This window comes from Falco peregrinus, chromosome 7, assembly GCF_023634155.1.
Source record: "Falco peregrinus isolate bFalPer1 chromosome 7, bFalPer1.pri, whole genome shotgun sequence".
Taxonomy (NCBI): domain Eukaryota; kingdom Metazoa; phylum Chordata; class Aves; order Falconiformes; family Falconidae; genus Falco; species Falco peregrinus.
In genome coordinates, this window is record NC_073727.1 from 69,335,269 (window position 1) to 69,347,612 (window position 12,344).

The 12,344-nt window shown below is 40.1% G+C and overlaps 1 protein-coding gene across 1 annotated transcript in view; it reads left to right on the forward strand.

Annotated features, from left to right (window-relative positions):
- Nucleotides 1-8,359, forward strand: part of DLGAP2 (DLG associated protein 2) — a 109,535-nt gene extending 101,176 nt beyond the window's left edge. The window contains exon 11 of the mRNA XM_027787864.2: nt 854-8,359. Coding sequence (XP_027643665.1) covers nt 854-1,072 — 219 coding nt within the window. The 3' untranslated portion in view covers nt 1,073-8,359. The remainder of the gene's footprint in view (nt 1-853) is intronic.
- Nucleotides 8,360-12,344: the final 3,985 nt, after the last annotated feature.

A 12,344-nucleotide genomic window follows, 5' to 3' on the forward strand; every position in this document is an offset into this window, starting at 1 on the left:
ATGAGATCACCTTCACAGGTCACTTCCATTCTAAAATGTTGTATTATTCTGTGATGCTACGTTATCTTTTTAAGGCCTTTATATGATATTTCATGGCCTCTAAATGGAGTAAAATACCAATTTCACACCTGAAAACAGTGCTTGATTTAAAACCTGCAGAGCAATTTACAGCAACTTTGGTACCAAAATCTACTGATTCTCACTTTATAATTTGATAATTCTTCAGTATAATTTTCTTTAAAATGGTCCAGGCTGGCAAGCAGAACAATTAGCGCTATATTCTCTCTCTGATTGCTGCTTGCTTGTTTCCATTTAGCAATTCATGGAGGAGACTAAACTAATAGATATGTATACACAGCTGCTATCTCAAATCCAGCTGAGGCTAAACTCAGTGTGATTAATTTCATTAAAAATCCTGTCCTGCTAATCTTAGACAGTCTTTTCACTTGATCATACCACGCAGATGCGCTGAATTCTTATTGGAGAGCCAGTATGTGTTTCTGTTTATACTGAATGTAATAACGTGTCAGCTAAAACTAAGCAAATGCCTAGGAGAGTGCGGTACGCAGATTGCATGTGCAGGGTACCTGCAAGGACAGTGGAAGGAAGCGTAGTCTTTTTTAAGGCACAGGACTGCAGAATCTGTAATGGTTGCTGAAACAACATGGTTTTGTCAGTGTCCCTGGTGTGGATAGCTATTCATGTAATCCATTAGCCAGCTGATTGGAGAGCACAAATTGAGCATGCCTGATGTATGTAAGCAGTATTTTGCATTTCATGTCTTCAATTTGCATGCTCTGCTGACAGTACCTGCCGCACATAGTTCACCCTCAGTTTTAATACCCTATTGCAGGAAGAAAGAAAGGTTCCTCCTCCTGTACCAAAGAAGCCCCCAAAAGGAAAATTCCCTATCACAAGAGAAAAATCTCTGGACCTACCTGACAGACAGCGACAAGAAGCTAGAAGACGGCTAATGGCTGCTAAGAGAGCAGCCTCTTTCCGACAGAATTCAGCCACAGAGCGTGCAGACAGCATTGAGATATATATCCCAGAGGCTCAAACCCGGCTTTAAAGACAGAATGCTGCAGTTCCTTTTTTAAACAAAATGCTTGTACAGTTTGTCACTTACCTGGTAATTTTTGTCTCATTCTCTCCACTAAATATGCCCTTGCTGTTGTGTTCTTTGTGCCATAAGCACAGTGGAATGCTTTTGATTTCCTCAGAATTTGCTGAGCTCACCGCAAGAACGACTTCTTTTTGTATTTATTGTCTGACTTACAATCAGCTACAATGGATAGGGCTTGTCGAGACCTGACTTATCCAATATATTCTCAGAGGACAACAAGAAACACCTCTTGAGATGGAACCCAGCTTACTTTTTTGTTATTTATATTTTTATAAAACATGTGATAATTAGGGATAAGAATAACAAACTATAAATGGGTGCATCTCACCATTCACTAGAGGCATTAGCTAATCCAAGTAGAAGGTGCTACAAATGTTAAGAGCAGGAAAGAAAGAACCCATTTATCTCTCTGACCTCCAGTTTCTTTTCCTAGAACCCAGCTAACATATTTACCCACGTGCTCTGCCACTCTTCTCATCTTTGTTACTGCAAAATAACATTAGGCCTCTCATGTCATGTCAAGTTTCTGGAGATGAACAGGGATATCCAGCCACTAAAACTCCAAAGTTCGTCAGAAACCAAGAAGCGTACAAGTCTGGTGGTGGTGGGAATGCCCACTGAGAAACGTTTGCTGTTAGCAGTATAACGACACTCTGAAACGTAAGCAAAATTATAATGCAAGAGGACTTGAGTGATGGGTGAAAGGAAAACGGAAGCCTTAAAAAGTTAGACCTTCTGTAGCAAGATGTGTAAAGAAAAAGTTATACTCGCTCCTTTGGAACACTCATTGCATTTTTAACTGTTCTTTTACATGTTAACATTTATTTTATAAACCTTCTCTCTTTCATTTCAAGAGCTGTGCTACATATAATATTTCAAACTCTCAAAATGCTATATCAATTGAGTTTCCAGGGTATCCTTGAGAAAAAAAATATCTTGCTTGTTTAAAATGCCAGTTGTGATGTTGTAAACAGTTTAAGAAATATGAATGTGAGTGGTAAGTATATCTAAGTTTAAATGGTTATGTTAAGGTAAAGGTGAACTGTGGTTTACAGTTGTTTTTTTGGGATTTTTTAGAACTATTTTTCTATGCACTATCATTTACAGCAAGAATAAGCTTCTTGCTTGCTTCAGACATAAAAAAACCACTACCCCATAACTCAAGAGATAAGTGATTGCCAGCCATGGAATATAAGGAAAATAATATATTTTCAAGCCTCGCATTGTCAAGAGAGAAGTGGTAACTACCACAGTCAAGAGGCTTTAATTTAAAACAAATTCAGACAGAATTATCCCACTTCACCTACCTTCCAGAGCCAACTGAGCAACCCAGCACTTAGAAGTCTTCAGGTGAAGACGCAATAAGATGAGTAACCCACAGCCCCTGATTCTAAGGTCTGAATCCTACTGAACACTACTTTAGGTCAAAACAGTTGGAACCCAGTGAGACAGACAGCCCCAACTACTGCATCCCCTGTTTACCTGCTTTAACAAATGCAATGTATTTAGCCATAGGCAGAACAGCTATTTAATTATACTCGAGCACTTTGGTTCTTCACCTGATGAGCACTTTAAATCCGAATCCCATTCACCCTGCAGCCTGATGGATGACTGGAAACATGACGTATCATAGGTTATGCAGATCTGACATTGCTTCAAATCTGTTTTCTTTTGGGGTTTTTTTTGTTTTTCTTTTTCCTTCTCTTTTTCCTACAGTGTGTAGTATTAAGCATGAGTTCTGTCTTTGGAGCACAGCTGATAAAGCATGTTTAGCTTCAAGATATGAATCTTTAGAGATGAAGTTTTGAGCAGTTTCTGTGAGGAGAAAACCCTGTAAATTGAGCCTGATATCTGGTATATACTTTACCAAATAGCCTTAATCTGTATTTGGAAGCAAAAACCAAGACGAATGTATAACCTTCAAAAATGCAAAAAAAAAAAAAAAAAAATATCCCTGAAATATTCTTCTATAGATGAAAACATTATATTTCCCATCCCCTGTGTTTTCAAGGCATTTTCTATTAAGGAAAGAACTGAATGCTAGGTAGTGTACAGTATTGATGCTACTTCCTATATTTGTTGTTTTTTAAATAAAAAGGTACCTGCAGACATTGGCATCTTTAGTCTTGAAGAGTGATGTCTTATTTAAAATGGAGCTGCTGATTAGAAATGTCCACACACGACTAAAGCCAGTGTCTTTCCTAGTTTTAAAATAGAGACACGCACCTATACAAATATATATGGCAGCTGATACATTTTATCTAATTTTCCTGTACACTTCAAGGAGAAATCACACTTGACTTACTCGCTTGAAAACCCCCACCTGCAGCAACAGGTCTTGCGATTATGACAAGTTGTATTTGATCCTGCCAGTTATCAGACTTTATAAAGACAAATTTAAAAACAACAGGTTACTGGTAAGCTTAGATCCCAGCTGACCTAATAAAGCTGACCTGGAGCAGTTCATAGAAGCCTTTAATTTTAGAATCATATTTTGATAAGTTTTTTGATATTTTAAAATTTTATTGGATGTTCTCAGGCAAAAATAAGCCTGCATGAATGACACCAACCCTGTATTTTACATTTCCCACGCCATTACAAAAAAATGTTCAATATAAGCTTTTGGATGATTTGTGTTTGTTCCACTTTTGTTCAAAAAAAAAAAAAAAAAAGACTCAAAAGTAAACTAGATGCCTACTGAAGAACCTGATAATATGTTATCTGTGCATGTTACATTCAAAGTGCAATATTTATTAAATTACTGTACAGGTAACATTCTATCATTAAAGGCAAATAAGCCATTTCTATTTACATATTGTAAATCTGGTTAGTTTTGAAAAATAACGTTATGCTTATCATACTTGTGTTGCAAATAAATCAAAGTAAAATTGCCTCACTCCCTGACATGGGAAACACAGCATGTGGTATCTTAATAAATGTATAAACAGATCAATTGTAATCTGACCCCACATCACAAAAATAAAATTCAGTTACAAAACCAACATAGGAGGAACATAAACATAAAGATAGAAAGTGGAATGCTTTCTACTTAGAGACTTCATGAGGTAAACCCACACAGAACAGCTGGATATAGCAAAATAGTTTAGTCTTTAATTAAATACTAATTGGACTAATATTTATTTTAACAGATGAAAATTATAGGAAGTGTCTCTTCATTTCTTCATTGCCTGTAAAACACAAGTATAATAAACAGATTCTGAAAATTTAAATAAAGACCTGACTGGTAAAATTGTGAATATTCACCGTACTTATTTTTGCTTTGTATATTTTTTTAGACTTGAAATTCTTTGTAAATTGGTGAAGTACATTATGAAGTGTTTTATTATTTCACGTTGACCTGATTAGAATGGCCTTTGACAGTGTGCAAAGACTAATAATGATGTAAAATTTAATACCAAAAAATGACATTTTAATTCATGCTTAAACCTTGTCACTATGTTAGATTTGAGATCAACCAGGAAGGAATTAAAGCGTGCATAAGAAAGTGTGTGGATTTCATATATATATGTAAAATACATTTCATATAATGGAAATTATTTGTTTTAAACTAAGCCCATGTCCTGCCGTATCAGTAAATTAGTACTCTACTTTCATCTCCTTCAGCACTGCATCTAGTATGAAGTGAGAGAACGTTTGGTCGTTGGGTGGTTTTGCAAGGAAAAGAAAAAGCCACTACGTGACGATGTGCTGTACATGGCCCGCAGATTGCTCGTGCCCTGCTGGAGCCGTGCCCTGGAGGTTCCTGGCCCCGTGGCACCCTCAGGCAGCACCGCCGCTCCATGCCCGGTCCTCCCCCAGCCCCCCTGCGCCCAGGGCGGCGAGCCTCCAGATCAGCCCATCTCAGCCCTTTGCGTTCAGGGCCTTGAGCCTGCCCTGCCTGCTCGTGGGTTTGATGCCTTCCTCGGCATTCCAGCGTTGGTGCCCGTGCCAGGGGGCACACGCGAGGCTGACCCATGGAGTGCCGCATTGTGCATGTTAATTTGAAGTCTAAAGCTGGTGTGCAGCTCCAGGTGTCAAGCTGTGTGCATGGATGAGCTGTAAAATCCTGCGTAGCAGGAGCCTCAGTACTAGACAGAGAGCTTAAATGAAACGTGAAGCAGCGTTCTTCCTGCTACTGTTCCCAGAGCATCTTACAGTGCAGTGATACCACCTGCAAACTGCATTTGAGGTGAAGAATATCAGCAAACCCTTTAATGTCTAGAGAGGTGCTTCCTGGCGTATAACAGGTTGACACATTCATACAGTGCCTTTCATCCAGAAGGATCTCCAAGCACTTTATTAGCCGACTCACAAACTCCAGGCTGGGCTGCAGCTGGGGCAGGTTACCCTGCCCATGGCCGCCTGGTGAGCCAGATCGGCGGGACACTGGGGGTCTCCTGCCTGTCCCCACCCTGCCGGGGAGTTTCTTTCCACACCACCCTCCCAGCACCTGGGAGGACCCTTACAGTACAAGCCTGTGCCAAAGGAGAAGCAAAGACTTGCTGAACCAAGAGGACAACCTGTGCCAAGCAGAGGCCAGGGCAATGCTCATACCATCCTTCCAGAGTGTAGGCAGGGAATGAAGAGCATCAAATTAAGTTTCCAGAACAATCTCTGCTTTTTCTGTTCGTGACGATGGCAGTGAAGGTCCCCACGGTGGAGGAGCTCCCCTGAGAGGGGCTGCAGGAGAGCCCTGGCCAGTGCCAGGCGCAGGGGCTGATGGCACCTGCAGCTGAGTCCCCTTGGTCGGGGATCTTCACAAGTCTCTCCTGCACAAGTGCATTCCCCCGCCGGCTCTCCTAGTGGAAGAGAGCCATCTGGGGCACGTGCTGCAAGAGCAGCCTTCGAGCGCCCTGTTCTCTCCTCAGGGCTGCCCTCCAGCCAAGCTGACACGAGGCGTAACGTGGGGCACAGGACTTAGGCATAAGGCATATGCTTTGGTGTGGGCAGCTGCTCTTTACCAAGACTCCAACCTTAAGGGTTCTTTGTGTGGCAGAGCGATGGGGACGCCTCTCTGCACTGGCAGGATCGGCAGAATAGAGACAGCCATCTCATACTGCAGATAACAGGAAGAGGATACATATATACGTACATATATATCTGCAACAATTTTTCAGTGTCATGGTCCCAGACAGTTGTACCCGAGAACCACAGTCAGCACTCATTCCTGGAGACCGTGCCACTTTCTTGCAGCTCAGCCTCAGTGCCGACAGCTGTGGCAGGGTCACTGCCTCGTGCGGCCTCACGGCCCATCTGCAGCTATTCACCGTGTTCATCTCCAGGGACCATCTTTTGGGAACAGCTGTTTTTTATGGCACAGTCATATGCATACACTGACTCCTGGCAGGAATTAAGCACTCTGTATACACAGAAACTGCTTAATTTATCTCTGAAATGCAGCTACCTCTATGGTGTAATGCTGCAGCTGTTTAACTACATAATAGGCTGTTCAGGACAGCACGTCTAAAACCAAAATTGAAATGGAAACTTGCCCAAAAGAGAATTTGGCCAGCATGTTTAGGCTGATTCAGCTCCTCTTAACAAAATAAAATTCTAATAGCTGCAAGAGGCCATGGCACTCGTTATATCTAAAAACGATATTCCAGATCCTTTCTCATGAAATGCGTATCGCATTTAATAAATGATGATCACAGAAGAAGACTGCATGTTTGCAGTCCCACCTGTCCACACCTGGGTGTTTCTCCCATTACCCTTCATTGCTGAAGCAGAACTGGGCCTTTGAAGTCAGATTGCAGATAATGTAAATCAGTATGTCTAACGGCTTGCTCTTTAACTGAGCAAACGCAGAACAGTTTTCATCAGCTGGCAATTTAATCCTCTATTTTATTAGGGCCAAATTGTTATTTTTCTAAATTCGTTTTGTTGGACAGGATTTTTTACTTCTGTAGTACAAAACCATGAGTATTTTCACCTGAGTTTAAGAGAGAGGGAGGTTTATTTGAAGCTGTGGTCATTATTCACCAACACAGTCCATTAGCGGGGATTTCTCTTCTCCTTCTCTTACTCTTCTTTCATTCAACACAGCATTTCCCATTCCTAAAGCTGAACCGTCATACAAGTTTCTTCTTTGTGAGATGAATTATTATGGAGCTTTGGGCTAAGTTCTGCTCTCAGTTGTGTTAGAATCAATGCTAAGAAACTGAAATCAGAAAGAAATGCCAGAGTTGGATCGGTATACTTCAGTATCTGACTCCGCAGGCCCTGCTGAGGTAGGCAGGAATCATTGTTCAAGTTCGCGAGTGTGTAATTACCTTGCAGAATATAGTTCTTCCTTTCAGTAGGTCACCATCAAGCAGAGGGCTTGGCAGTAGGTTCGAGTCTGACAATAGTCCTTACAAAGAAATACGAGCTTTGTTTATAACTCCCCGTGGAATCCACATGCTCATATCCATGCTTTGATTTACCCTTTGGAGGTCTAATAGTATGGCCATCTCATCTGAAAAGGGCTCAGCATGTATGTATTCTTTATTTCAATTTATATATTAATTTCATGAATTAAGAAAATCTCCCTTTCAAGTAGCCTGACTTATACTGCTCTAGACCTGTTCTTTCCTGAAGAAAAGCCACTATGACTCTGCAGGATTTTCTGTACAGAGACAAAACTCATACTTTCATTTACCATGTGACATGCCAAAATAATCAAGTGTGGCCTAAGGACTAAATTAAATGCCTCCTATAGAATTTCAAGGAATGTTAGAACCAGGAAACTAGCTGTTTAGTTATCATTAAAAGTATATATAAATATATATAAATATATATATACATAAGAAATCATATCAACAATGAGGATGAACTGAGTGCCAAATATTGACCATCTGTATAAAGCTACACTTCACTAGAATTAAACTATTTTATGTAATTCTCTTTCTCATGCTTTTATGGTTCTTTTGATAAATTCTATTTAGTAGCATGCAGGATACCTAAATTGAATGTACAGTATGTTGTTTCATTGCTACAATAATTTCTCGCTTCTCAGTAATATCTTCTTTACCAGAATGTTATTTGTTACTTTGGAGACATATTTGAGAATTGCTTTATTATTGAGTTATTCTTTTTTCATGGTTCTCTACTCACCTCCAGCTGATTGTAAGAAAATGTGCTTCACTATTTTGCCCCATGGCTCTTTTATGAAGCTGCCTCTTTCAATTGGTTTATGTATTGTTTATGTTCATCTCCTGTAAATAATTCTGCAATTAAATTTTTTGAGAAAAATAGAGTACACTCTTTATTACATTTTAAATTTTGCATTAGTTCAAATATGCCATTTCCAATCAGACAATTTGTAGACCACTCTATTACTTTAGACATGTAGCCTTTTGAGTGTCAGGAAATTAATTTTCAGTAAAATAATTTTGATAGGATTTTATCTGAATTCAAAGGAAGATATGTTGAAAATCTGAAGGAACTTGGCAAATAATGGAATAAGCTATGCAATGCTATCAGTATGTTTTGATTTGTAGTCATTAATACTATAGGTATAGAGCATCATGCACCGATTTTGAATCAGACCATTGTGTGTCATTAACAGAAAGAATAATAGCCTCTTTTGTGTGTAAAACATCCAAAACTGAATTATTTGTAAACAGTCATTACTGGGCAAAAGTAACTGAAAGAATTTGTTTTGGAAAGGTGAATCCTGAAGTGTCTCTGTGTTTGTTTTTTGCTGTTTGCAACAGAGTATCAAAAAAAAACCCTTTTAGCCCACTTTATGTTTTTTAGCTCCTTCCAGGGCAGACAGTTCTCCTTCTGGGAATGGCTTTAGCATGCCAGCAGAAAATTTGATCAATACTTTGCATTGGCCACACTTCTTGATAAGACAAAAGCCATGGTAGACGTGAAACAAAGATGTGTGGAGCCTCTGAGTCTAAACAAAGAAGGTACCAGAAATACTATGACAAATATGAATTTATTTGGCATAGGAAAGTGCTTAGTTGCTTGAATCATTGGATTTCTATTGCTCATTTATTGTATATACTATTGTAACACCTAGGAGCCCTAGCTATGGACCAAGAAAACATTGTACATTTACAAAATGAAAATATTTCCTTTAACACAAAGAGTTTACAACCCAACCATTAGGTGAGAAACGTCAGATAGGAAGATACAGGAGAGAAACCAAGGGGAAAAGTGAGAAGCTATTAATTAAAATTAAGAGCAGTGCACCATCTCCGCAGCCCATCAGTTGTCAATTGTTTCATAGCCATCAGAAAAAGAGAGGATAATGAAGTGGTTTGGAAGATGCCCTCATGGATCTCTTTCCAAGAAGGGAGGGAGTCCAAGAAAGACGTTTGTTTGAAAATTTAGCACAGAGATGATTAATTTTGGCATCATGAGACAACTGGCAGTGGAAGTTGACATCTCTATAATTAATGAATGATGCTAGGTACACCGTGGATAGGTGGCATACAAAGAAGCTGTGAAAGATCTTGCCAGTAAGACCAACAAAATTAAATATTCGGTACCCTGCTGGCTCGTTATTTGTGTAAAGGAATTTCCATCTTTAATACTCGTGATGCAAGGCTCAAAATTTTCCAGCTATCGGTCAGCAGTTCTGATGAAAATGAAATTTAGAGAGGTCATTATAGTAGCTTAGTGCTTCTTTTTGTCTGTCTCCTAACAGCAGACATTACGAGCTAAAGCCTCACTCACAGCAGTTATGTACTGACACTTTACAACTCAGAAAGTTCTTGATCATTTCTAGGTGAAATTCCAATAACCATTTAGCTTGTCTTAGCCTTCATGAGTTTGCTAAAATAAGATGGTCCTTCCTGCAGTCTGGGAAGGATCTCAGGACTAACGAGTTGTACAGATGGTTGCGTGTCAGCCTTAGTATCATAGGAATACCCATATAAATGAGGACAGTCGCTGCTGATGAACTAGTAAGGTCAGTAAAGCTGCAGCGTAGATGTGGCATATTTTATTTCAATTGCTGAACCAAATAATCAGGTGCAGAGTTCTGGAATTAGCATATTTATCCCAGCTGAACTGCACTGACACTGGCAGTGGGTTTGTGGAAGGCTGTTATTGTTTTAACTGTGGCAGCACAGCTGAAGTGTGAAAATTCTGAAATGCAGACAAGTGCCTTACATAACCTATTGCAGCCCTAACACAATCCCTGGATAGACTCTGCTGTGAATTTTTAAACAATCAACGTATAAGCAGCTAGAGAATAATATGGTGATAAAAACTAGGCAACACTGATTTGCCAACATCCTCTCATGTCAACCAATTCAATTTTCTTCTTTGACAGGATGAATGGCCTAATGGATTAGGTAAAAACAGTGGGCTGTGATAGATCTTCACTTCATTAGGGCTTTTGATACCGTTCCAGTGTAAGACTTCTATATAAAACTAGGAAAATATTGTCCAAATAAAGTTGTTGTAAAATTAATTCCAATGCAGCTGAAAATATTATTTTAAATACACTTACCTCTTTGACCCATTGTGAAATCTGAAGGCCTTTTGAAGTGGGAGAGAAAGGGAGAATCTTAGGAAAATATAACCTGTACTAGTACTAGTCAGTAATTTCCTTGACAGCTTTGATGATTTCTTGAAAAATATAACATTCATTATTCATAGCATATGGACGTGACAGCAGTTCTATACAGGATATGATCACAATTCGCAGTGATCCCAAAAAACTAGACACATTTTCTAAATCCAATGTGATGTAATTCAGTGAAGAATAATGACAAAATGCGCTGCTGAAAGATGGGATCAAGCTCAGATGTGACAGAATAACTGAGAAAAAGTAGAGCAAAGAAGATGCAGGCTGTGGTAGATCACAACCTAAATGAGAGTCAACCCAATGCTAAATCAACACCAGCTAAATCACGTGCTCTTGTGGAAAGGGGAAATCTAATAGTGAATATATTAGCATACCATTAAATTAGTGTGGCTTAACAAATCGTTGCGTAATCATCCATGCGTACACAATCTTAAATTGTGGCGCACACACATTATTGGACTTGACACTGCAAGCCAAGCTAAAACAAATTACCCATGGAAAGAAGAAATCTTCAGATCCATAAAAATCAAACTTGGGTATCCACGGCTTGTCTTCCTCCATCCAGGCTGCTCAGTGACAATCTGCATGGCCACTGCATTCTGCTGCATGTCAACGGTCTAAGGACTTGTAGCAGGCTGGGCCCCTTTCAGGACTTGGGTGGAGATCGTGCACATCTGTGCCCTAGGTCTGAACCACAGCGGGGCTGGGGCAGAGGGCAGGCTGCTTTTTGTGTGCTTGGCTGCCTGTCTTTAGGAACCAGACTGTCACGTTTGGGCAAGGGTGGGATCCAGACTCTCCGAATCTTGCTGTCTTCAACTGAGACGTGTCCACCCAAGTCCTGTCTGAGATGGCAGAAATTAGCCTCTGAATCTCAGGTAAATGCTCAAACACAAAATGATAACAAGTGAGACAGGCAGAAGCATTTCAAAATATCTAAAAGTGACACTGAATGACTGAGCCTTCAGTCATGCCACTGACCAAGTGGCAAGCCAGATTCTGGGAATGTAGGGACATCTCCGGTATGCTGCAGAGAGGTTCTTACTTCAATATGTCCAGTATGTCCAGTAGTAGTAAAGTTTTAGTTAGAGTATTAAATCCTCTTTTTGGAGGGATTGAGAAGCATGTGGAGAAAATTCAGAAGACAGTAACAAGGATTGTAAGAGATTTAGAAAGCATGACCTAAGTGAACAGAGCTCAAAAAAATGGATCAGGAAAAGAGTGACTTGTTTTCAACAGAAAGAAGCTGTTATGAACTGTTAATGTGATTGTTTCCCCATTCCCTGGAAGGAGGTTGTTATTATAATTAGCATAAAAGTCTAGCTTTGGTTTTTTCGTTTGGATAAGGGTAGTTAATCCTGGAAAAAAATTATTTAGCTCAAAGAGTCAATAATACAAGGTAGCAAGCCTGCCCTGCGCAACCTACCTTGCAGATGTGTTCCCAGGTCAGGATCCTCTGGAAAGCCACAGGAGCCCTGTGTCCAGGCTGCATACGTGCTCTGAAAGGTGAAAGGGATGTGCCCAGATCACCCGTCCACTCCTCTCACTTGACACAAGGTCCTATTTGTAAGCCACTGGCCATTTGCAAGTGTAACAGAGGTACTCACCTGCAGGTGCTGCACAGAGAACCATACCCAGCTCTCCCCAGAAGGAGCGGGTGGCCAGGCAGGTGGACGTGAGAGGCAAGCCTGG